Source organism: Drosophila eugracilis, unplaced genomic scaffold (genome assembly GCF_018153835.1).
Source record: "Drosophila eugracilis isolate 14026-0451.02 unplaced genomic scaffold, ASM1815383v1 contig_1985, whole genome shotgun sequence".
Classification (NCBI taxonomy): Eukaryota; Metazoa; Arthropoda; class Insecta; order Diptera; family Drosophilidae; genus Drosophila; species Drosophila eugracilis.
The window spans coordinates 217,741-244,859 of record NW_024572849.1 but is presented as its reverse complement, the minus strand read 5'-3'; the positions used below and the strand labels follow the sequence as shown (position 1 = coordinate 244,859).

General features: G+C 38.7%; 3 protein-coding genes across 9 annotated transcripts in view; 1 reads left to right on the top strand and 2 right to left on the bottom strand.

The window, feature by feature from the left end:
• LOC108104324 (potassium voltage-gated channel protein eag) overlaps positions 1-11,313 on the bottom strand; it is a 64,185-nt gene extending 52,872 nt beyond the window's left edge. For both annotated transcript variants that reach the window (XM_017210308.2, XM_017210307.2), the window contains exons 1-2: positions 10,066-11,313; positions 9,519-9,738 (exon numbers count right to left, since the gene is read on the bottom strand). The gene's annotated coding sequence lies outside the window, so the exon portion shown is untranslated. The remainder of the gene's footprint in view (positions 1-9,518; positions 9,739-10,065) is intronic.
• A 105-nt stretch (positions 11,314-11,418) lies between these two features.
• LOC108104337 (4-coumarate--CoA ligase 3) lies at positions 11,419-22,085 on the top strand. Its single transcript, XM_017210323.2, has 7 exons — positions 11,419-11,448; positions 13,661-13,782; positions 13,956-14,538; positions 18,791-19,001; positions 19,832-20,374; positions 20,665-20,779; positions 20,838-22,085. The coding sequence occupies exons 3-7, from the start codon at positions 14,257-14,259 to the stop codon at positions 21,478-21,480; spliced, it is 1,794 nt and encodes a 597-aa protein (XP_017065812.1). The 5' UTR covers positions 11,419-11,448; positions 13,661-13,782; positions 13,956-14,256; the 3' UTR covers positions 21,481-22,085.
• A 1,499-nt stretch (positions 22,086-23,584) lies between these two features.
• LOC108104338 (flotillin-2) overlaps positions 23,585-27,119 on the bottom strand; it is a 105,644-nt gene continuing 102,109 nt past the window's right edge. For 4 of the 6 annotated variants that reach the window (XM_017210326.2, XM_017210327.2, XM_041817859.1 and 1 more), the window contains 3 exons: positions 25,045-25,612; positions 24,490-24,673; positions 23,585-24,427 (listed from right to left, as the gene is read on the bottom strand). In XM_017210326.2, coding sequence (XP_017065815.1) covers positions 24,248-24,427; positions 24,490-24,673; positions 25,045-25,612 — 932 coding nt within the window. In that variant the 3' untranslated portion in view covers positions 23,585-24,247. Of the gene's footprint in view, positions 24,428-24,489; positions 24,674-25,044; positions 25,613-25,974; positions 25,998-26,061; positions 26,533-27,119 lie in introns of those variants that run through there. The other 2 variants (XM_017210331.2, XM_017210330.2) reach the window with 2 other exon arrangements.

Sequence of the window (27,119 nt, the reverse complement as noted above, 5' to 3'; positions counted from 1 at the left end):
ACCTATTTGCCACTTCTATGAGTTACCATTTGGACTCTCCTTATTTTTCCCCTAAAAGTATCCAATTTTTTCCCTAGCTAAGCTAATTATGGTCCAAACTGAAGGCAAATTATTGAACAAAATAAACATCTTTGATAACCTTATCTTTAAACACGTTAAAAAAAAAAACTACAACTTCTTTATTCACTCTTTAAATTGTAAGTCAAATTTATTGTTTTCTATAAAGTTTCTAATATTTCACAGATATTTTCTACTACCTTCTAAAGACATTGTCTATTGACATCATTTATAGTACCGGCCATTTTCTCGTGTTTCCATGCTCTTAGATATTCACCGGGACTCGAACCCAGACCGACGGCGCCTTAACATTTTGGAAGTCGGCTTTCCCCCCAGCGCTACCGTCGGCGGCGATGTTACAGTTTTCAAATGTTAAATATAAACTACACCTACTTCGATTAGTCAAAGTATGTCGGCAACAGCCTACTTAGGTTCTTGTCCTTAGCATTACATTTTTCAAATGACAGGATGTACATCGGTTAGTTTTAGCTTAGTTTTGAAAACTTATGTCAGCTTGAATAGCTCAGGGGGTAGAGCATTGAAACTCCGAAGTACAGCGGCTCAAATCCGTGTGCAGAAAGAAGTAATTTTCTTTTTTTATCTTTTTATATACCCGATTCCTGTTTTTTCCATTAAAAATCAGTAATATTACCATAGCAAAGCCTAAAATGGTCGAAATATGGAATTGTCTTTGCGCTTGGTTTTGGATGAGAATGAGAACCAATGAGAACTTTGTCATTTATGGCTAAAAGGGTCTACAGTGGAAGGCGTTTGAATGGTATTTGGTAACTTGGTGACTCAAAATATTCCTAAATAATCTGCACCATAAAGAAAATCTTCTTCATTTTCACTTTTTATAGCCCATATGCAGGTTAATCTGTAGAAAACCCAAAATATTTCCGACGTCCATGAGCTACCAGCTGAGGCTTAACTAATGACAACAAATAATCCAGGAAAATAGGCTTTTCCCATGCCCAAAACTTGGAAACTTGGAAAATATTAAACATTATCACAAATTCTTATGAAGAGAAAAAAAAAAGTTTTCCAAAAAATCAGTAAAATTTTAGATTTGAACATTTGAACATTTGAAAAATTTAAAAATCAAAAATGGTAACTGAATGTTAACTTTTAACGGTTAACGACTAATTAACAATAAAATTAGGTAACTCAATGCTAGCCGAAATTTTGTGCACTCCGCGGCACTTGTAATTCCCAACTGGTTCTAGCAGAAATGTTATGACTAGGGCGCTGTTGGCCGGTGAAAATTAGTCAAGTCATCTTTGTGTGTGTGTGTGTGTTCTAGTACAGTGCTTCCAAGTGCCTCCAAGTGGTCCCGTGGTAGCCCCTATCACATTGGTGGTACCTGGACATGGCCTCCATGGAGGATGCAGTGCATCATGGATCCATGTGTTGGACTTTCGTTGTCGTTTGATGCTGGATATAAATGAGAATGCGCTTTATATAATCGATGGACTTGGGCAAACCGGAAATAAAGGTAAGTGGCAAACTTTTTCTATATTTCGGCTATGATCCACAAAATTTGCAACGGCTTGCATGCCGCCAATGCATTGTGGATAGTCTAGCAATAGTTTAGTTAAGCTTGCCGGGCTGTAATCACTCCCAGTCCATCGTCCGTAGAGACTTGGTACTCCTTTGGTTTTTTTTTTTGGACTGCTGCCACTACGGACTTATAGACCAACCGCACGGAGACACTCCTCCACTGTGACCACTACTGATATCCTCTTTTTTAGAATGCCGACATAGGGGATTTATGGACCGATCACCCATACGGAGATACGGATGAGATTATAAGTCCTAAATCTGTCCAAGATCTAAAAAACCCATTTTTGACATAAATTTGCAGTATTATGTCCAGATTTTTAGCTCTAGCTCGGCCAAAACATGACTTACAGCCATAAAAACGACTGTTTTGTGCAGCTAACGACCGACACTAACCACCCCTATCACTCGTTTTTCGATTTTGGGAAAATCAATTTTGACCCAAATTTCGCATTTTTGATAAGGGGTACCATCATCAAAATTTTCAAAAATGGCCCAAAAATGAAGTTTCCCAGATTTGAATGCAAACCAATTGGGAATCATAGCAATCAAGTTACGAGCCCTACGAGGTATTACATTCACCATTTGGACCATTTTTGACTTAGTAATGAGCAAAAATGTGATATTTTGGGCGCGAAATTACGTATACGTCTGTTGACAGCAGAGAGTCCATTTTTGTTGAAGTTTCTTAGCTCAAACTTTCAACTGTGAATGCAGTTTTGTTCAGAATTAGATGAGTCTGTTGTCCTTGATTTCAGTTACAATCTTTTTAAGAATATATGTCTCCACTTTAGATAAAGTCACTCCAAAATGTATAAGTTAGTTAAATAGAAAGAAGGACCAGTTGGTTTATTACCCATACGCTCTGTTGGAAATGTAGCATACTTCTGCGCTGATGGGTTTCTTGGGAAGAGTACTTTTGATAAAAATGGCAATAAAACTAACTTGAATGTAGATGTTTGGAAAATTAAAAAACGAATCCTTAAATATATAATCTAACTTAAGTCTTTCAGAATTAATTCAGAAAATTAACTCCAAAAAAGATTCCCCTTAAACGTAGTTAACTTTTCCCCCTTTTTAAACTCAACTTTATGGGGTTTTTTATGCATTTTTTAAACGATTAAATCCCGTTAACTTATCTCGAGTTGCCCTTTTTGCGGATTATTCGCCCAACCCAATAACCGATACCCACCCGTTTGCCCATCGTTACCGGTTACCCGTTTGCTTACCGTTTGAGCCCGTTAACGTGACGCGGGCCAGATGTGATTTGATTTTATTGTTGCGGCGGCTTATCAGCTTTTGGCCTTAGCTCACGGCTCACTTGGCTGCCTCTTTGGGCCCACTTTTTTTCCCTCTTCTTAGCCCATTTCCTTGTTTTTTTACCCACTCTTCATTCTCCAGTCCGTCATTCTGTTTTTCTTTTTCTCTCAGTGGCAAATTCAATTTGATCTTTTTATCGATTAATTTGGGCTAGGCCAAAGCTGTGGGTCTCCTTGCTCCCACTCGTTCTAGCCATTTGCTCTTGCCATCTCCCTCTAGCCATCTGTTTCCCCTTTTCCATCTCTATCTCTATCTTTTTGTCTTTGTCTCTGTCTCTATCTCTGTCTCTGTCTCTGTCACTGTCTCTGTCTCCCTATCCAATTAGACTTTGGTGCCCGAAACGAGCAGTGCAATAAAACCCACCGACAGACACATTTAAAGATAGTGTTGCACCTGGCCAAGTCGTTGCCTCCTCCTTGGGATTTTGTTCTTCGTTTTTTTTTTCATTTTTCGTTTTCCTTATTTCTTGCTGCCCATCACCACCATCACCGCCCACCCATTTGCCGCCGCACGCAAGGTCAGTGCGGCGCACGTAAGTATGCAACACATAATTTTTGGCCCGCTTTGCATGGCTTTTCTTGCATGCAACTTCGTTTTGCATTGGATTTCTATTCGAATTGGGGGGTGTGGCAAGCGTATCCTTGTGCCGATTGCTCCAAAAAAAACAGTCCTTCGATCTCTTCTCCTCCTCATTCTTCTTTTCCTCCCCCAAAAAATGTAACTTAGCACGCCCACCGAATATTCTAAATATAGCTGCAGCAGTCCCAGACCTCTAAGTCCGCTCTTTTTTCTACATTTATCCGCTTTGAAGTTTCCCAAGTAACTTCTTCGCTTGGCTAAGGTACACTGAGAAGTAGATTTGATGGTTTTACAATTTATATTATATTATTTTTTGGCTTGCAAAGGGCCACTTAAAGGTGGAAAAGGTAAGTCATTAAAATATTTTCATTTTTTCTGCCATACATAACACCTATTTTTCTTACAGTGCACCAGAAATGACTCAGTTGTCGCTTTCCTGCTGCTCCCCTTTTTTTTCCAATGGCGAAATCGAAAATCGAAAGTGTGCCAAGAAAGATGAGAGGCGAAAGGCAAATGGCAACAAAGGAAAATTGTGTCATAAAAACTTTTTCGATTGCGCCACGCGCAACCAAAGCAACACTAACACTAATACTAGCAACAACAACAACAACAACAACAACAACTTGAGAACTTCAGGCCAGGGGCTTTTGTCTGCTTTTCTTCTTCTCCTTTTTTTTTTCGCTGTTGTCCGCCTGGAAAAGTGGGCAAAGTGGGAAAATGGAAAGGAGGCTGAGGAAAAAAACTCGAGACTGGCCAATTTATTCAGCTTCTTCTGGTGCTGCTGCTTCTGTGATGGCATATTTACTTGTCATGGCTAAAAGCAAAGCTTACGCCAAAAAATATTGACACAGTAAGAAAACGCTCACACACACACACATACACACAGTGCTAAAAACACACACACACACACACACCCATCCACATGATAAGCAAACAATAGGCCAAAGCAAGACAAACAAAAAAAAGCAGCAGCAGGAGAAGGAACGAGAAAAGAACAAAAACTGGTGAGTAAAAAAAGAGCAGAAAATCGAAGAAGAGGCAACAATAATAGGGTATCCCTGTCTCCCACTTTTCGGGGGATCCCCCACTTAGCACACTTACACAGACACACACACATATACATACTCTAACGCACAACGACAATAAGTGTAATAGTTTTACAGCGCTCTCGCTGAAAAGTATGCTGCGACATTTGGGCGGTCGACAAACTGGCGTCTATAGTTTGACAGCCATTGGCCGAGTAACAAGAAGAAAATAACTTTAGAAGCCATTGCATTGGCACGCAAAAGTTTTCAATTTCCGGTCAGTTACTTGCAACTTCCATAAACAAATTATGCGGCACTTCTGGAAAATAAATACGTAATGGCATATTATTTGCAACTTGTTTTAAATATTTGTGGTTTTACGGCAACTACTCGACTGCTACTTTTGATACGAATAATCAAGTTATGCGGTTTTTGCAACTGAAAGTAAAAAAAACCATCCAATGGTGTCATTTCAAATAGTTAAACGTATTTGTGGCTTGGGAAAGTATATTAATTACAAAACTTTAACATCTACACTGTTGCAGAAGAAGATTAAGTCCAGTTTAAACTAAAAATTTGTGAGTTATTTTTTAGCTTTCTCCTCAAACTTTCAAACTTTAAATATCATCTCAATAAAATATCTCTGCTTAAAAAACACAAATAAAACGTAAAAAAATGGCAACAAAATCGATTCGATTAATCTTTCGCAGCTACGGGTAATAATTTATTCAATCTTCTGGAAGAGAGAATCGGTAAGTGTCTACAAAGACTGCCTTTATTTTCGTTTTCATTCTTTCTTCTTTTTTTTAATTATTTCTGCGGCTTGTTGGCTCTACGGCTAAAAGCTTTCCGGGTGGGCGGAAAGGCCACGCCCGCTACAGGCAGACCAGGCAGGCAGGCAGGCAGTCGGGTACAACACGAAATTCATAAATTAATGCATGGCGTGTTGTTGGCTATTAAAAGCAATGAGCAAGCACATGAGAGGGAAGATCTTGAAGGAGCGGGACGGGACGTATACACAGACAAACATATACCAACAGCTTAGGGACTAACCCGCACACACACACACACACACACTCTCTCACATTTGGCCGGGCACATTAACATAAAAACAACATCAAGCCAAGGGCCAAGAAGAGCAGAAACCAAAAAGCCAAAAACTGGGGAAAAACTGGGCAAATACAGCAGAAAAAGCTGAAAAAGGCAACGACAGCAGCAACAACAAGAGGCAAATAAATAAATTTACATATTGCGAACGTGCTTTGGCGAGTTCCTTTCGCTTTTCCAGCTTCTTTAGATCCGCCTTCAGCTAGGGCTGTCAAAGAATATATCAAATAATCCAAATGTACTCCCTAAAAAGGTCCAAAAAGCAGGTGAGCTTGGAAAAGTTGTCGGATTTTTGTAAAAACTTTGCATAGTCCATACTTTTGGATACCCTATTTTTTAGATTTTGAATATCTAGAGATTAATATCAAACATTAATAAGTCAATATCGGTAAGCATAAACTTCTATATCATCAAGTATCCAAAAAATTGTAAAATAAAGTCCACTATATATCTAAAAATCAACTATAAAAGGTCGTCAGCCCTGGCTTTTAGCTTCTTGGGGCCCCAGTTTTGCCCTGGGAAGCTGACTAGGGACTTTTGCTCCAATTTTATGGCGACAGGACGGCGTGCCCATTCGCCTCAATGGCTACCAAACTGTGCCCACATTTTACATATGTAATTGTCCACACACACACACACACAGACACACCACCCCCCTGGGCACCTGCCAAGTGGTATGGGCGGCAGCAGTGGTTAGAGAGGCGGAGCCAAGCACCGCTTTTGATAGCCAGTGGAATGTTAATAAACTTGTTTTGATACGACAGCCAGATCTCGGGCACAAGGTCAACGAGGACAAGGACGAGCGAGGAGCGAGTTTTTGAGTCCTCCAATCTTCGAGCCAACCAGCCAACTGCCAGAAAAAGAAGCCACAGCCGCAGATTCACAGAGCCAAAAGCCAAGCCAAACAGTCTGACAATCTGACAGGAAGTCAGCAGGTGGTCCAGCCTGCTGGTTCCACTGTATGGCGATAAGTGCCGCAGCAGCATGCACGAGGAAAAAAATCTAAATAAATTTAGAAGAGAAGAAGAAAGCCCTAGACGCTTCTTGAATTCATATTTGTGTTATTTATTTATAAAAATAAATACATTTAAATGAATTTAAAAGCTTGAAAGATTTTGAAATCTATATAAAGCTAAAAGATAGAAGAACATAAAACAAGTTTTTAGAGGGAAAACCCAAATTTAACTTTGAAAAGTTTATGAAAACCCATAACCCCTGCAAAGCCAATAAAAAATAGTGAAAAATTTTCAATCCTATGATAAATGACCATCTTTCCGCTCAGTGTAGATAGCGGGCAGAACGATAATGCATTTAGTATGATAGAAGGAGAAAGGGAGCAGGAGGAGGAGGAATGCAGTACCATCCGGAAACGGAAGCCACGGCAAGGCAACACGGATGCCAGCGGATGTCAAACATAAAACATTTGCGCAGGGTCAGGAGGGGGGTGTGAAAACAAAAAAATAAAACACAAAAAAGCGACAACGGCTGGCAGCTAAATATTTCACATATTTTATGGAAATCCGATAGCAAAAATATATTTTAAGTCCCTTGCAAAGTATGTAAAGTTTGATTTCTACCAACGAATATAAATTATTTGGCAAATCTGTTTAAGGGTTTATTGATGCCGCTTGATTGATTAGCCAGGAAATGCTATTCCGCCTTACTTACACTTCATTAACTTTGGGTAATAAAAGTGCCACTAAGAAAAGTCCACTGATATAAAGAGGAGATACTACGAAATTTAAGTTTTTCTTCCCTAAAGTTAATTTTCAGTTTCTTTTTAGTCAAATTAACTTAGTAACCCGCTGCCTTAAACTATTTCCAACCTTTAACTTATCTTTTGATCTATTTCCTAGTTTCAAGTTATTTATTTCAGTGTACAAATAGGGACTAAATGTGTGGCGAATCTTGTTTACGATTTTTCATATTAAATATGCGCAAAGTGAAATTGAAAATGGCGAAGTGGGAACGTGAAAATGCGAATGGGAACAGTCAGCGACAAAAGTCAACTGCCTTTTGGCATACAAAATATATAGCTAGATATATATATATATATATATTTCTATGTATGTATGTGTATTGCTTTCTTTTTATTTATTTTAATGTTAACAGCAAATTGCGGCGCCCGTCAGCTTGGACTTTCTCTGAATTATTCTCGTTATTCTTGTTATTTTTGTTATTTTGTGTTGTTATTGCTGTTGTTGTTGTTGTGCTTGCTTCTGGTACATTTTTAATGTTTTGGCTCTTTTCATTTGGCCCAAACACACACACAGACACATACTCCTAACCACACATGCGTGACAAAATTGTTGGGCTCTTCTTGTGAATTTGGTTGTTCTTTTCGGTCTTCTTGTATTCTGTGTTCCGTTTTTTTTTTTTGTGGGTTTTCTCGCGTTTTCTTGGGGCGGGCGGAAAACTTGCTAAAGATTTACTCGACATTTGTGTTGGTGCCATTTGGCATTGTTTGCATACTTCCAGGCGCAAGAAGTGGGCGGAACCATTCAATTTCACGTCCTCCATTCCGTCTCTCGCTCTCTTTATCGCCCTCTCCTTTCGGCATCAAATGCTTTAAATATTTAAGTAGTTTTACCCGTTTCCTGTTGCTGTGACTCATTGTACATGTGTGTGTGTGTGTGTGTGTGTGTGTTTGATGGTGTATGTGTATGTGTTCTTATGTATATCTGTGTGGGTGTAAAGGGCATCAATATCAATCTTGTGTGGATGTCAACTGAAGCAATTCGCCCACTTCAGCAACCTCCCTTTGCCGTTACCCTTTTTTTTTCACCTGTACAGTGAAACTTTCTCTACTCGAACTTCCGCAAGTAAAATCCTTCTGACGGCTAAACGTTTAATCATTCAACTGGAATAACACAAACTTTTAACTTTTATTACCTAAATTTTATAGCCTTTCATAAAAAAAAAACACTTTGAATGCGGGTCAACCTGATTCTGATCGATATCAAACTTTTCCTCAATTTTTCTAATAAAAAATTTTTAAATGGTAAATGTTAAAGAAAAATTCATAAGCTTATGTCACTAAAATTAAGAGCATACTTTTCTGGGCGTTCATCCTTAAGACATTTTCCTGTACTTTGTTCTTCTGTTAAAGTTGCTCAGCTCAGTGGCTGTCAAACTGTACGCGTGTGTTGCGGTTGACACTTATGCAACCACAAAGTGCGGGTGTATGTGTGTGTGTGTGTGCAAGTTGCACTTGAAAAGCAACCAATTGTAGTTGCTAGGACTTATTCCGCTTTATTTAGTTGCTGACATAATTGCGCATTTCATTCTTTTTTTTTTGTTGGCTGACACACATTCGGCTAAGAGTGAAGGAAAAGAACGTGCAATATCCTTGCCAGCAAGAAAACAAACAACAAAAATTTAAGAAAAACAATATAAAAAAATAAAGCAAAAACCAAAAACTGAATAAATAAATAAAAATAAAACATGAATCAACGAAAAGCCAAGAGCACGCAAATTTAACTTATTATGTTCAGTTTTTCCACTACTCCTACTCCTCTGCTCCCTGCTCATTTTCATTTTCATTTTCTTTGCTTTTCTTTACTTTTTCTTCGGGTAAAACTTCGCCTGCTGCCTGCTGCCTGCCGTCTCTTTTGCACTGCCAGTAAAAAACTTTTAGTGGCGACAGCGACGCCGGCAGAGCGACAGTAGACAACAATTACAATTAGAAGTGTGTTTATGCCGCCTTCTCTCTCTCATTCTCTTGCTTCCTTTTTTTCTTTGCGTATCACTTTCGCATTCGCCCCCTCTTATTCCACACTTTGTTTTTTGTTCTTTTTTTTCTTTCTTTCTTTCTTTTACCCAAAAGAAATTCAACTTCATTACACAATAATTCGTCCTTTTTGTGATTACCTTTTGTTGCTTTTTGTTGTTTGTTTGGTTGCTTTTTTGATTGCTTTTAAATGGTGGATATATATATATTTAGTGTTATTCCGCTGTTTCCGATTCTTCCTTTGATTCGATTCTTCTTCACTGGATTTCGTTTGATTCTTCAATTCTTTTTCATTTATCTGCCTTCACTGTATTTGCGATGTGATTATTCTGCAACGCGTTTTCCGCATTTCACTTTGCACTGCAGTTGTGTGTGGGGAGAAACGGAAGGTGGCGATGAAGGAGGTTGAGGTGAAGATGGAGAAGAAACAACTATTAACGGGACACGAAGAGGCACACACAACAAACAAGAAACAACAAGAAACAAGAAACGCGAAGGAGCAGCGTGCAACAATTGCCGACAGCGACGCCGACTGCGACGTCGACACGTGCGCGACAGACCCTCAAGCCCCTCTCCGATTTTCCATCTCTCCTCTCAACACCTCCCCAATCCCACTGTAATTTTTCTCAAGCAAAAAAAAAATCGCCAAAAAAAATACAAAAAAAAAATATTTTTCGAATGGCGCACAGAAATGTTGGATTTATTTGCTGATTTTTTTTTTTTTGAACTAGAGGACGACTCCCGGATTCTGAGGACCGCTCGACGCGAGAGTTGCGTCTTCATAGTTTTTCGCGACTACGCACCTAAAAGTCGACTACGAGTGAGTTGCGCGCTACTAGAGCTGGAAAAACATCGATGCCACTACCGATTGCCCAGTTAAGTTTTACTGTTTTCAAACATCGATTGTTTGTAACAGCCCTGTAACTTTCCAGATGGCGCTAGCAACGATAGTACCGATTTATCGAGTACTTTACAAGGACAAAGGATTTCAGGATAAGGCGCAGTTTGGTAATCGTTTTCGAGTTTTTACACCTTTTAAAGTTTTGTTTTAAAAAGTATGATGTAAGAAAAAGGTCAACCAGCTTTCAATTTTTGTCTAACAAACTTCAAATTAATCTAAACGTACTTTAAGAAGTCTTTTAAAAAGATTTTATGACTTTATTTGATTGATTTATTTAAGATTTAAGATTTATGTGGCACAGTATGAGTGTTAATAGAATCTGTACACATTTATTTAGAAGGCAGTTCAATCTAGTCAAGTACCCACATTAAAAGACAGGCACTAATATATTAACTATAAAAACCCATAATACCTTTCAAAACACAGGCAATATCAAAAGAAAATTCCAAAACATCCTCATCAAGTTAAATTTAAAAAATGCCCGGTTACTATCGATACAAGTCTGCTTTGATATTAACGATTATTCATTGATAAGCTGCGCCACTGGTTGTCGTTCCGAAAAAAGAGAATGCCTATCTACACCAGGTAGCGAATGTATATAAAATAAGATAATCTACATTGTACACGGCGACTTGAATAACTTTTTAAAACGTCCTCGTCCTGAGCTTTCTGAACCGCAGCTCATCTGAAACAACATCCTCTTAAATCAAGAAAGCTTTTAATGCATGATTATATCAGACTTTATGAATTTTTTCCGCTTTTTTAAAGTTTTTTTTATTTTTTTTTATTTTTTAGCTTTATAAATTCAAATAACACAATTTGGAATAATATCCATAGAAACCCTTAACTATAATTTGTAATGTGTAATATCTGTTCTAAGATAGATTTTTGCTAGCTTGTAACTGACTGTTAACTGGCTTAAAAGCAAAAGAAAATAGTTATAAAATGGCTAAAGTGTAATCACTGAGGACCATAGCCACCCTCGCAGTCTGCAATTGCTCTCTCTCTCTCTCTCTGTGTTTTATAAAGAGAGTACGTTGCAAAAGCAACCACTGTGGGTCAGAACCCCTCCGAGCCCCACACCTGAGCCGTTTTTGGGAAAGAGCATCAAGTTGGTGGCAGTTCTCCAACGAACGCTGAGCACGACAGATTACCAAATTAGAGTGCAGGTGTGTGTGTGAGTGACAGTGACGGTAACTGTAACTAAAAACTGAAACCTGTGGCAAATCCCCCCCCACTAAAAACTGATAAAGCATTAAAAAAGTTGGACCTTACACCCAAGATATCTAAATCTCTACCATAACCCATCTCCAAAATAGCATCCATAAACAAGTTGGAGCTGCAGCACATAAACAAAAAATACAAAAATAATATAAAACCAAAAACGCAGATGCAACAACGTTAATGAAGTCGAGTAAAACTGGTTTGCTTGAATAAACATTTCGAAGTTTGTTTTGGTCTGGTCCCGCTTTCAGAAGGTAGAAGGTGTGGAGGCCGGAAAGATAGGGGCAAGGAAAAGGGGTACCAAATGATTCGAACAACTTTGAGCCAGGGTACAAAGTTCAAAACGAAACAGCGCCAAGAAAGTGAGACGACTTGTTTTCACAAAAACGCACAAATTCAGCATGCTCCGCACAGACGAGTTCGCAATTTTAAAGTCACTCTCCTTTAAGATTCTGATCTCGAATAAATAACACTAATTTGATTAATTACTTAGGGAAATATTGCCACTCATTACTAGGCAATCTCTTGTTACGCCTTTCCAAATATGCTAATTTAATTAGCAATCACACTTTAAACAATATAAAGTAATTACATATCTATTTGCACTTATGCTGCTAAAGTTGTGAACCGAATTGTGGATGTGGGAATGGCTGTGCGTCTGAACGAGATGGGGATAGAATATGTGTGGGGCATTGTAAATGTTGTTTGATTTGTTTTGCGAATAATATAAGCACATTATATGCGAATAAACACAAGATAAGTTTAACATGCAATCAAAATGTTGAATAACAAGCATGCGACAACTGTAATACCCCCAACTCCTTCACTAGTTATACTAAGTATAACTGGATATCAGTCCGATTGTAACTCTCTCACATTTTTTCGTTTTCTTTTCTCTCAATGCAAATGCATTGATGGGCGATCAACGTAAGAGATGAGAGAGAAAAATCAGAGCAGTATGCAAATGAACAAAGCAAAGAAGAGAGGTAAAACTATTAGAATGAGTGAGTGAAAGAAGAGCTGAAGGCAATTTTTGTTGGCCTTGAGCTCTGCTTACGCCTCTCTCTAATCGTTGTTCTTCTTATTTCTTCTGCTTTGCGGGGTTTTGTTTTTCTTTCTCATATTACATTTACATATCTATGTATACGTGTGCATGTACATACCGATATTTATTGTGTGGATTTTAATGCTGTCTTCTTACACGGTGTCCATTTCAAACGCAGAATTTCCCCCAGCTGGTGAATCTTATGGCCAGAGAGTGTTGAGTTTCCGATTTAAACAATTGTAAAAGGTGAATGCACCCGCCGTTGGAAATGGAAGGTCCACTATCGTTTTCAGTTCCAAAAACATGATGTCCAGTGTATTTGAGTCTGTCAAATATAAATATTTGATTTAGTATATCACTTAGTTCCGCATTATTAACTTATAAATAATGTTTAATGAGTCAAAACTGTGAACAAATTGTATTATATTTTATGGTTCGCTTCCAAAAAAACCCCTTTTATAAGTATGAAAAAAGGAATACATATGTACACGCATATTCCGATTATTTACAGTTCTAGTCGCTACAGGTGTTCTAACGGGATTAGCTGTTCTTGACTCACAATGATCAAGGTTCACTTTGGCTCTTAGCCAAACCAAATTGAATCGATTGATAAGCGGGTGAAAGGCATGCAAGTCATGCGTTGACATCAAGAAGCCGCTGCATTGCGATAACGTCAAGCCAGTGGTGAGAAAAAGGGGAGTTTAGTTAGAGTGAGGTGCGTGGGAATGCAGGTCTAAGTACTTCACAGCCACTGCTCACGGGAGTTTCCTTAAGTGGGTGCACTGGAAACAACCCAAAAACCGCTTTAAGAGGCCACCTCTTTAACGTTCTCAACTATTTCGAGTGTCAATAACAACTAAAGGTATAATTATACTTACACATAACAGTAATTTCTTAGAGGAGCAACGTGACACTTATACAAATTATTAATTATATATTAAATGAATCACTTGATGGTTATAAAACTATTTGCACATATTTTAAAGTTCACTTCTCAACTATAATTCCTCTTGATAAGCGTCGTCTTATTTTGTGTACTTCTCCCGGCAATTTTCGACCACTTCTAACTAGCATTCTCTTATTGACAGATCGATTCACTTTACAATTTACAGTTGTCTTCGGCCAGAGAGAGAGCAGAGGGTGAGAGAGTGCATTCCGGAGAAGAGCAATAACAGCATAAGCCCTGCAGCATATACACTGGAAAAAATTAGCAGAAGAACTTCGCATCACTTTGGTATGTTTGCTTATTTTTTTTCGCTTATGTTCATAATCTTATCTTAGATTTATTTAAGCTGATATTTTGATAATTCTTGCTTATCAATATAAGTTAAATATTATTTTAATTTATCATAATCTAAGCAATTACAATATTGATCAGTAATCATTATTTTGATTATTTATTTTCAGTGTACCGAAAACAGAGACAGCAATATCGCCACCAACGCGATCGTGCGTCGGTGTTTGTTTTTGGTGGTGTTGGTCGGTTGGTGAGTGGCAGCGGCGGCGGCAGCGGTAGCAGCAGCAGCACCAGCGGCATTACTTTTTCTCAACGCCGCACGGCGTCGCCAGTCGTGTCTCAGCACCCGACAGCAGCAGACGTGTGGCAGCAGCAGCAAGTTTAGGATTTCAAAAACCCAAACTCCAAATCCACAAAACCAACACCAACACACTCTCTTGTACACTGAACGTAAACCGCTAGTTAAACATCATGAATCCAGCCGCTCAACTGCTGCGTCTGCGCAGCGCCACCACTTTGGGCAGCGCGGCCACGCGCTCCATTACAACAAACCGGCGTCAGCGGAATACCAGCACCGCCAGCGCACAACAGGAGCGGACTCAGGGTGTTAGCGAGACGGACAAGTTCCTGCACTACAGTGCCGAGGATGGCTACTACAAGACTTCGCCCTTTGACCCCATCACCGTGCCTAATGTGCCGCTGCACGAGTATGTGTGGCGCGACTTCAAGAAGTGGGAACGCGATTCAGCTGCGGTAAGTGCCACAAATCAGTGATCAGTGAAGTGAAGTTCGGTATTAATCCCTTCGAGAGGTTTTCAATCGCTTTTGTAAACAAGCAGTTAAGTCTAAAAATCACAACCCCTAATGGAAAATATTTCTCTGTCTTTTGATTGTGAAAAGAAGTTGTGCTCTTCAAGGACTTTACACTTTGAAAGAAGGCTTGCCTGTTAGGTTTTTAAGGGTTCTTCATAGGAAGGTTCTTCTACTTTCTAGGCATCAGCTTAATTTTATTATTTTAAACAAATCTAGGAATTTTTTTTATTGTGAAGTGTATTAAAAAACGTAACTAATTCTAAAAATATAAAAACCAAAAGGCAAACCTCATAAACTAAAACAATCTCCGAACGCAAAGATTGACTACAACCCATTGAAAGTGACTTTGAATATCTCATTACCGATCGTCAATTAAAATCGAATTTACTATTTTAATGAGCCCAACATAAAAATAAACATAAACGTAAGTCCGAGAGTAATAAAACCCCCCCCGTAAACCGAATCATGAAGATCATAAATTCACGCAATCGAAATCGAAAATGAAATCGTTGCAATCGTTGTCGTAGGCGCCGCTCAGAATGTCTTTTGTTTTTGTTTATGACGGTTTATTGAACCTGAACCTATGTCTATATATAAAGTGATATTTATACGGGCGCTGGCATTCACACCAGCCGCTGCCGCTGCCGTCTGATTTGCGTCTGCAACACAGCAATTTCGCATAAAAATTTGTACTTTGTATCTTGGTATCCTCTCTATTGGAATGTATACCCCCCGCAGTCCAAACATGTAGTGTTCCATAAGTGTTATCACTTCTGGAATACGAAAAAAAAACCAGCTATCAGAACGATAGACATGGTCTAGGTATGGTCTAAGGCATTATTTGGGTCATATAGGCCCCTCGATCCTCCATCCCTCCATCTTATCGGACATAGCTAATGACTAGCTCTGTGCGTGTGTGTGTGTATTTTCTTGATAAGCGAATACAGCAGGTCCCTGATAACAGCGAAAGTGAAATGTAGTAAACACCCATTAATATTATTATAATGATGATGGGGGGCCAAAAGTCGGGCCTCTCCTGTTGGGCGGGTTAAGAACTGGGACTACGATTGCAATTCCCGTTCCGGAATTCATGGATCAGTTGTTGCAAGTCAAGTGTCTGGTGGCAAATTGCCACGGGATTCCAGATAAGCAAGAAAATCTCACGATTAAATGAATCCGCGTCGAGCCACTGTCAACGGGAATTAAGTATAAAGTTATTGTAATATTGCACCCCCCCAAGTTGCATAACCATATATATATATATAGCATACTATATATAAGCCAGCACCCAGTAACATTCCTAGGCGACCTTCGCCAATTGTTTACACTTTTCACTTTTCGTCGTGTAACTGTAGAAGCTATATGAAACTATATATGTATATATATATATATCTGGGTATATATATTCCGTGCCTGTGCAAATCAAAGTGCAAACAGTTTTCATTGAAATTTATTGCCATCATTTGTGCAATGTAGGAGAGGTTGAGGTCTGATATAACCGAGTAGTAATCGCCCACATGTCTGGTTAGAGACGTAACCGGAGCCCCAGGCAATTGTTAAATTAAATGTAATTAAAAGTACAAAGTTCGCCTTTTGTTCTCCATACTCATTGTCACGCCTTCTAAGCCTCTTTTACGGAATTTGTTGTTGGGTATTGGAAGAAGATAGAATCTTGTAAACAATCCTAAAGAATGAGTACCTTTCCTTTCTTAATGATAAGATAAGGCTTTAGTCGTGTCATCATTATATTTCAGATTTCTTGAAAAGAAAATCTGATTTATCATTGTTCGGTTATTACAGGCTATATGACTTTCAGCAAATTGACTCATGATTTAAGGGTCTATATACTTGCATTTATTTGCAGAAAAACAGTCAGAATCGAAAATGTTAGTAATTCTTTGGAAATATTTGAAGAATCCTAGATTACTATAACTTCTAATCAGCTTGAAAAAGTCACTAAAACCTTATTGATTTTGATTTCGCATGTTTTGTGCTTTTAAGGAATTCATTAATAAGAATGACTCATTCTCTGCAATCAGTCAATTTTAATCAATTTCCATTTTTTATGAGCTTCGTTCGAGTGTTTGTCGCACCCAAATTAACCCAAAAACCGTCGTGATATGCCCCTCTATAATGCGCTTTTAATTGCCTCGAACTTATTTACGTTTTTTTTGTTGGGTTTTTGCGTTGTTTTTGGTTTTTTAATTTTCTGCTTGATAATTTTGATGGTTTTGTTTTGATTTTTGTTGCTTTTTTTACGCTGGCAGACGTCAGCAATGGATCGAGGTCCAGCCTCCTCGGGTATTTTCGGTGCGATCTATGCTCTCGGCGCTCTCGATTGGGGCATCTTGTGGTGATCAAATGGCTATAGAATTATAATATATGATGTGTTTTTTAAATATTTATATTTTTTTTTTAGTTATTTTTATACATATTGTTATAAAAATATATCCTATAAACTTGGTTTTACACTTGTAAAAAGATCTTGCTTCCAAAATTTAATGACAATTTTTGAACAGAAGTAGTTTTAAGCAAGATAGTGGCTTACGATTGTCTGTAATATGATAAATACTTACTATATCTTTAGAAAAATATATAATTCCTACCTTTAAATACCCTATCTATAGGTTTTATAGGCTCAAAAATGATTTAAATTACCAAAAAAAATCCCAAATTTATTCTGAATTTTCCCTTGCAACTTTCAGCTACTTTTCAGCTACTTTTTATATTTTTAAAATCAACAAGACAGGTCCGTTCTTCGTTCTGCTGAAAAGTCAACAAACGCTGCATATAGTAGGTGACAACGGAGAGCGCGAGAGGGATAGTAGAGCGGGACAGACAGAAAGAGACAGAGCTGACTCGTTTAGACTTTGCAGACTTTGTACTTTGCCCCACTGAACTTTGGACCGTCCAACCGACTGAAGCCAAGCGAAGCGGTTTCCGATGGATCCCACAGAGGGGAGGTGCGGCATTGAGGTGGTTTCGGCAAGGGGCGGCCGGGGAGGGGGGACTTATATGGCAAATGCACGAAATGATTCTCTTATTTTTTACTCGCTTATTTATTCATTATGATGATGTGTGTTTGTTTGGCTCGTTTGTGGTGGGTTGTTTTCTTCAATTTGAGCAACTTGTTGGCGGCCCGCTGCTATTTATAATGCTTATTTTTAACCGAATGCGATTTCCGACTGCGCAAATTTAGGCTGACAAACCCCCCAATCAGCGAAACACCTCCCCCTTTTTTTTTTTTATTATTTTTTTGTATTATTTTTCATTAAGCTGATGCTTACGAACTCGTTTCCGAACGACCTTCACCTTAGCCCTGGAAACTGGTTATGAGGTCAGGCTCACGGCGAGTCAAGGCCAGGGAAAGGCCCTGCTGGGTGGAAAAAGCTATTAAGATCAGTTGAGAACTAATGCTATATGTTATGGTAGGTACTGTAATAGGTTTATTTTTTAGTGTAAGTGATAGTTCTGAGTCTCAAACTTGTTCTAAATGGATTTTAGTAATGGCTATGGACATAGGGAGACTTTCATATTATAAAGTACTCAAAGTAGATTTCACTTTTTTACAGATTATATTTATAGATTAAACAAAGATCCCCATTAAGCCCAGAAAACTAAAATCTAAAAGCTTCCTTGACCAAGTTAACACCCCAAAACACTAACACTAACTGACCTCAGTTAAACCCCAAAAAGGCATTACTTTTAATCTGAAAATAAGATAGTAAAACTACCACACTAACCTAGATAAATAAAACAGGCGATTTTCTTTAAAGCTGATTAAGCCATGATAGGCCTTAATCATTAGAATTAAGTAAGGAAGAATTATCTTATCGTAAGTTAAGAATTTTTATTTTCTTGGTAATTAGGTGCTAAACGATTTAAGCCATATCAGTCTTGGGTAGTAAGTAGAGTGCATTACCTGGCAATTACCTTCTTAATTTCACCATACCACCAATATTACTACCATAAGCTCTAATCATAAATATTCCATATTCCGTGACATATGATTCCACTTGAGAGATTCCTGTGATAAGATTCGTGTGCCCATATTTGTGTGTTTTCCCAGACTTTGCTTGATTTTTATTCCTACTTATCTGCAGATTTAACTGATCTTGATTAGATGGCTCTTAAGCTCTTATTATTCACTATCTGAAAAATCCTTTAAATTCTTTTTTTTGTTATTTTGCAGGTCTGTGTGATTACCGATCGCCAGTACACTTTCGCCCAGTTGCGAGATGCCAGCGCCGCCTTTGCCGTACGTCTGCAGACCAAGTTCAATCTCCATAAGCCCGATGTTTTGGCCATTTGTCTGCCAAATCTCCCTGAGTATCCCATTGCCACATTGGGCGCTATAGAGGCGGGTCTGACGGTGACCACAGTGAATCCCGTCTACACGCCGGGTAAGTAAAAGTCCCCAAGGGGCCCTGCTCCCGGTTTTTTTTGGTCAAGTTTTTGAAATGCCGGTGATAAGATACTCAGGCATAACAGCGGTGGTCGTGGCAATAGGATACATGAATGTAAAGTGAATTTGAAAAGTGGAAAAGCAGAAACTTAGTCTTTCAAAAGCTAAGCTCATTATTCAGTTTTTGAAAAGAATAACAACAAAAGATTAAACAGTTTTTGGATATATCTTTTGTAGTACACAGAAAACTAAGTTTTGTTCCTTCTTTTTAAGGAAATAAATTTCAATATAAAGAAATGATAAGTACTAAGAAATAATCAAGGGATTTTTAACAGAGACTCAGACAGTCTAATTAGTTCTTTAATCTCCCAGAAAGCATCTTCTAGGTTGTCCATTTCAGGCAACATTCTACTAACAATTTTCCAGTAAGCACTACAAATTTTACTTTCAAAAAACTCCAAAATCTGCAAATTGACTTTTGATTACCTACATCAGAATAAACATTTTCGAGAGCGCAAACACTATAAACCCACTCACGATTGCCCCACCGTAAACCTTTCATAAATTTTTAGGGCAAATAAAAGTGTAAGTGTTTACCCCCAAGGAGAAAAAGCAGTTAAGAATATTATGCAGGTAATTAAGTAAACAATTACCTATTTGCATGACCGCCGCTGTGCTAGAGGGGGCATGTGTGTTTATTGAGGGGCCACTTTAGTGCGTCAAAGGCTCCTTATCTGGAGGAGGTCTTTATGTGGTGACATCTGTTTTTTTCTTTCGGGGTACGAAAGTCCAAAGATTGGCCCACTAATCGTCACCTTTCGATTGCAGACGAGATCGCCAGGCAGTTAACCTTCAGTGGGGCCAAGTTTCTGGTGGGCACGGTCTCCGGGTTTGCCACCCTAAGCAAGGCCAGCAAATTGGTGGGCAGAAAGATACCCATTGCTGTGGTAAGGACCAGTACAGAGGAGTCCCTGCCAGAGGGTGCCATTGATTTCAATGAGCTGACAAGCACTCAAAATGTGCGATATGAAGATTTGCAATATCCAAAAGATGCCACCGCCAACGATATGGTCTTCCTGCCCTTCTCCTCCGGCACCACCGGTCTGCCCAAGGGTGTGATGCTGTCCCACAACAACATCACCAGTAACTGTGAACAGGTCCAGGCATCTCTGCCATTGGAACTGGTTGGTCCCCAGGAAACGCTGCCCGGCGTCTTGCCCTTCTTCCACATCTACGGCCTGACCGTGGTGATGCTTTCCAAACTGGGTCAGGGCTGCCGGTTGGCCACTATGCCCTGCTTCAAGCCAGATGACTTTATGCGTTCCCTGGACAAGTACAAGGGCAGCATCCTCAACCTGGTGCCGCCAATTGGTAAGTGAAAATTTAGTTAAAAAGTTTATTTATATAGCTAGCCTTCTGTTTTTTAAATTCCTTAAATAGTAATTGCTAAAGTTATTTTAAAACTGGCTTAAAATTCCAGAACTTAACCGGTTTTAATCAACATAGCAAAGTTAAGCACCTGTTTAAACTGGAATAACAGTCAATGATTGTTGTTATTGTAAAGTAAATTAGTTAACAAATTAGTGCAACGATCTCTTTAAATTTTGCTTAACTTTAAGTATATATAATCCATTGATTACAATATTTACCTCTATTTTCAGCCCTCTTCATGATCAACCACCCCAAGATGACGCAGGAGACGGCGCCCCATTTAAAGGTGGTGATGAGTGGAGCCGCCCCAATTGGCCAGCATGATGTAGAGCGTTTCCTTCACAAGTGAGTTAATGTTATATAATCGAAGAATCAACCAAGCTAATGTCATTTTATCCCATAGATTCCCCAACACCTTCTTCAAGCAAGGCTATGGAATGACCGAGGCCTCGCCCGTTGTGCTCCTTACCCCTCATGGCAACAAGAACTACGCCTCTACCGGAGTATTGCCGGGCAGCACGGAGGCCAAAATTGTGCCATTGGATGGTAGTGATGCCAAGGGCGTGGGTCCACGCACCACCGGTGAACTGTGTGTTCGCGGACCACAGGTGATGCAGGGTTATCTGAACAACGAGGAGGCCAATCAGGTCACCTTCTATCCTGGCAACTGGTTGCGCAGCGGTGACGTAGCCTTTTACGATGAGGATGGACTCTTCTACATCACCGATCGCATGAAGGAGTTGATCAAGGTGAAGGGCTTCCAAGTGCCGCCAGCTGAATTGGAGGCTGTGCTGCGTGATCATCCGAAAATCCTGGAAGCGGCCGTCTTTGGTATTCCCCACGAACTCAACGGCGAAGCACCGCGGGCTATTGTTGTGCTGCGTCAGGGAGAGAAGGCCAGTGCCGAGGAAATCTCTCAATATGTGGCTGAGCGTGTCGCTCACTACAAGAAACTGGAGGGTGGAGTGGTCTTTGTGGATGAGGTGCCCAAGAATCCTACCGGCAAGATCCTGCGTCGTGAGCTCAAGGAAAAGTTCTCCGACTAAGCTGGGATCTTCATAGGCTTAAGATATATTTTTGTGATTTTTTTTTTTTTTTGTTTTGTCTCAATTTGAAATGTCCCACAGATTAATAGAGATCTTAAAGCTGTTCTTTGTGGTAAGGAGAAGTCTAAGATCTATATTGGTCTGTGGTGACATTCCATGTAGAACATGTATCTATGTATATGATGAGCATCAATGTTGGGCCCCTGGATCACACCGCTGATCATCGAGGCACTGGTTTTAACATTGCATTTACCACTTCGAAAATACTTAGTTGTTAGGTTTAGATAAGATAGATCTTGATTAGTCGTCCGATTGGTCCATAGTTAGTAAGCGTAGATTAGGCAGACGTTAGAACCCATACGTATCTATAAAGTGTAATCTATATGCTTGTACTCTAACCCTTTAATTATACTTAAAGACGCAATCGATATTTTACTATGATATTCCCCTATTTACAGATATATATTAACCTTTTTTTTTGCTTAGTACCTTAAGATAATTGTTTGTTAAAGACAGCGGCATGATAAATCCATAACTATATCTAATGCCATGTATGCCAAGATGTTTGAAAAATAAAGATGTAATGAACTAGTTGTTACGATAAAGTTTCTTGATTATGATTAATTGATCGTAAATGTTAAAGAAATCATTAAAGTTTATCATTTTATAACATTATCTAAATCAATTCATACAATATACATATATATATTTTTTAATTTATTTATTTACGACAAAATACACAAAATTTTACATTTGATTTATTTAGGTTTCGCATTTAGTTTAGTTCTTCGGTTGGTTGTTTGTTTTGTTTTCTTTCTCTTTCTCAGACTGCATTACAATTAGAATTACTTGCACTTAATATACAATAGAAAAAAATATATACCTTAATGGGTGTGTTTGTTTTGGTGTGCGTGTGTGTGTGTGTGATTCTGATTCTGATTCTGATTCATAAAAGTGCTTACAAAAAACTCAGGGTTAATTACTCTATCAAAAAGAAACTTGCTTAACTATGTAAATTCCAGTTTTAAAGTTAGTAAATAACAAAATTAGTTTTCATTTTTATTTTGTTTGTTTTTTTTTTTTAATATATTTTCCTTATTTTTTGTTTGTTCTTGCCTTGTGCTATAAACTAAAAAGTGTAAGAATAAAGTACAAAAAATTGTAAATGCATATTCGTAGGTCAATATGTGTTAATAATATAAAAATAAACATGACAAAAATATATATATATATAAATATTAAGCGAGACATACACAGTAATATGAACGTCTGGTATAACAGTAAATGAATATTAAACTTTCCTTGTGCACTAAAATGAGACAAAAAAAACTCGAAACGCATGTGTATTGGTTAGTCTGTGTGTGTGTGTGTGTGTGTTTGGGTTTTTGGAAGAGCGCCATCTGCAAAGAAAAACAGTGTTGTAAAGTTACACATGACTCATATACCGATTGCCAAATCAATCGATTGAGTAACAAAATAATCAATTTGACTTTGGTAGTTCTAGCATTGATCAAAACATAATCTTACAAAAAATAAATATTTTTGAGAATTAGAAAACATAAATTTTAAACCAACCACGTATCGCTAACAAAAATCCCCTTCATAAACAAAAAATAATAACAAATATAAATAAAAAATAAAAAATGTGTAAAAAAAAAACAAGAAAATTTGTATACAAGTTCTATATATATACTCAAGTTTGGTCATTGAATTTTTTTAAATAAGAAATGGATCGGTCATCTATATAGTATTATCTCCCTCTCTCTTTCCTTTTGGCTAAGTTAGCTTATAGATTTGGCTTTAGTCGACAGTAGGCAGTAGTTGTAGTTTGAAAAATGTAACTTAACAGATTGAAAATGTAGAAGAAAGAGTGAGAGATAGAGAGAGGGAGGTGATTCTTTACAACACTGTCAAGGGACATATAGCTTTACAACACTGTGTGGCATAAAATTGAAGGTGTTTGCTTAGAAGAACTCTTTGTCTATAGCATGTCTGCATGTATATAGTATATAGTATATAGTATATATAGTATAGTAAATAAATAGCTAACACTCTGCTTAAATGGTTTTTGCTTTAAAGTTATACACATTTCACGTTGATTTTCTTGTTTTTTTGTTTTTGTTATCGTTATCGTTATCGTTTTTCGTTTTCGACAGAAAAGGCCACAAAATGTTGCGTACGAAATGCATAACTTTAGCTGAGATTAACGTTGGTTTTGCTTTTTTTGTTTTCTTTTTTTTTTTGATTGTTACGCGGGCAAACATCACACACACACACACACACACAGACTCTGGCACAGCACACAGACGAGACAAGTGTATGTGTGTATTGCATGTGTGCATATACATATACAAAGATATATATATATATATATAAATATAAATATAATATCGGAGTACATTTTGCTACGTTCGATTGCAGTTTTGCAGTTTCAATTTCGGTTCGCTGCTATCGTTTTTTTTTCTTTTCTTTCTTTCTAACAAATGCACGCTCCCTCTCTAGCACACTAGCTTCGTCGTTTTTCCTCAGCTTTCCTGTCGTCTCTCCTTTTTTACTTCCAGTTTTTGTCTATCCATTTTTCCGGTTCTAAGCTTAGTATTTCCTACGTTTAATAAAGCCTACGAAGTAGAGAGATCTTATAGAGATTATATCCCCATTTCGTAGACTTTTTAAACGTAGTTAATACTAGACTTTAGATCGGTTACAATTCCTTTGGGCTGCGTTACGTTGTCATTGCCATTTCCTGGATATCCCATTCCATTAGATTTCACGCCTTGGCCCCGGGTATCTTCGATAGGACCTTCGACAAATCCACTCCGGTCAAAGCGTTGATCGATGGCGGTAGTTGGGCCACTAAGCGGGTCACATCATTGGTTATATTATCATTACCGCCAATCAGTACAATCTCATCTGTCTTGGCCAGCGGTGCAGCCACTTCAGCGGCAATCTATAAGGTAATATCAAATGATTTTAATAATATTTTATAATCCATATTTTAGATAAACTAACCTTCGGCAGTGATTCGAGTACAATGTTCATGATAGCAGCATCGCCGTACTGCTTGTAAACGTGGGCCTTCATCCTCATACGTTCCGCCTCCGCCTTGCCCACCAGCTCAATGGCATGGGCCTCTGCCGAACCGATCTTACGTATACGCTCCGCCTCGGCACGGGCACCCTCAATGGTCTGGCATCTGGATTAGGGAGATTGTTAATTAGGTTTTAGTCTGGTTTAAGGGTTATATACGATTTGGAAATGAAACAGAAACACTCTCTACTAGGCTTTCAGCTATTTATAAATCTATATTATTATTTATTATATGCTAACTGCAATCATTCGTGCTAAAATCGAGTTTATCTCCAGCTAGATAATGGACACCTACACGGCATTATAAGCGAGACCCAGCTGCATTGCTGGAATTATAGTTCCCACAACGATTATAGTTGCCACAACAATAGGCAAAAATTGGTATTATATAGAGTTACGTTAACAAATCATAAACATTATATAACCTTATAGAGAGCATTTCTGTGACATTTCTGAGTAACAAAGTTCAATACTAACTGCTTGGCCTGGGCCAGAGTCTGGAGACGGAATGCCTCTGCCTCGGCGGGCAGCTTGACAGTGCCAGTAAGTTCACGATCCTTGCGCTGCACTTCCTGCGACTCAATCTCAATCTGTTTACGTCGCTCAACGACCTCGATCTGTATCTCCTCGTTACGTATACGCTGACGTATCTTGGCCGCCTGCAATTCATAGGCCAACTGCGATTCAGCCTTAGCCGTATTGATTTCCTGATCAAAATTGGCCTTCTGCAGCTTATACATTCTAGTATTATCCTCGATCTTTGTATCCGTCGAGTACTTAACATCCATGGCGCTCTTCTCGCACTCTGCCTCACGTATACCGGCATCACGATTGGCCTCTGCCACACCGGCATCGGCATCTCGCTTAACTACAGCGGTCTGAGCCTTACCCAGCGAGGCCAAATATTGCACATCATCGTAGACATCCTTGATGGTGAACGAGAGTATCTCGATGCCCATGCGACCCACGTCCGGTGCGGCCACTTCGCGGACCAAGGCCGCAAATTGGTCGCGGTCCTTGTACACCTCTTCGACTGTAAGCGTTCCTGTAAGGTAACAAGGTAATCGTATATTAAAAGGGGTGTCATTAGAAAGGGGGGAGGGAAATAGTACAACTACACTTTAAAAACATAACTCAAAATCTCAATCAAAGTTGCAACTTAATATGCAAAATACAAATCACGTTCATCGAACGGAATTAAAAAGTAAAAAAAACCTTGGAATGGCCAATATCAAAAGGCACGTACATTGATAGAAGGACAAAGTGCAAATATTTTTTTGGGTAATAAAACATTGGGAATGCTTTAGTCTCTTGCTAAAATAATGATAAACAAATAAATTTGACTTAAACATTTGTAAATACATGTCACAGAGATAACACACACTCAATGTTGATATGATAATAAACCACAATGTCGGGTTGACATTTCCCTCTTGGGGTTTATTTTTATATTAGAGGACCACCCTATTTCCCACCTTTAATCGATGACCTTACCGCCTGACCACCAGCGAGGTAACGCCCACTATTAGGGCCACCTTGAAGACGCCCATCCACACGACGGACATGTCGCCGAACAACTGTTCCGATGGCCACCAAAACGGGGACTACTTATTGGATTGCTATCTGCAAATGCTAGTTTTTCGCCGCACTTATCTAACAATCTATCTTGTTGGCTTTTTTTAATTAAATCATTTCGTCTACTCCTCTATTTTCCTGACGTCATTTGTCGCATTCTTATCGCTGGCTGATAAGTTGATAAGAGAACTCTTTGCCGCCGTGACGTCAGATGTGAAGAAAGGCGTTCGCTAGAATCACCGCTGCTTTCCTTGAGCAAGGAAGCTCTCTTTCGGCATGTACAATTATTATTTATTATTTATGTTTATTGATATTTAACCTTCTAATATGCACACGCGATTGGAAAGCCAAAAGCCCAAAAACCCAAAAAAAAAAGAAAAAGAAAACGAAAACCGACAACCAGAGCGTCTCGCGATGCGCTTACAACTGACAGCTTGTCCGGAGACTCGGACTTGGTTTCGGAATGGTTATAGGTATGTATATACTATATAGACAGGGAGGGGGGGTGGTATGGGAATCGGGTAACGGCTCGCAAAATGAAATTGTAATCGCGCCGCCAAATGGAAACCGCCTTGAGGTCTACGAGAGCGTCTCGTAAACAAACTATAGACACTCGTAGACTGAACTATAATAGACTATTAAAGACTCGGGTTCGATGGGCCCATAAACCCTCGACACGAGTTATGTTTAATTAAAAGCTGTAGATTGCCCATCAAGGTCGCGGCCAGGCAGGTCTAGGCAAATTCAAGTGCGGTTTAGCTAAGAATGCGACTTCTATGGTAAAAATATATCAAATTTGCTGAACAATTTTGTAACTTTAACTTTGAGTTTCATTCTTTTGCCTGCCTTAACTTCATTTTCCAATATTTAATGAGTGAGTAATGGAAACTTTTATAGTTTCCTGTTAATTATTAATTAGAATGTAGACTTCTGGTAAGCCAACTTAATTGAATTGTCTTTGAAAAGTATAAACTAGT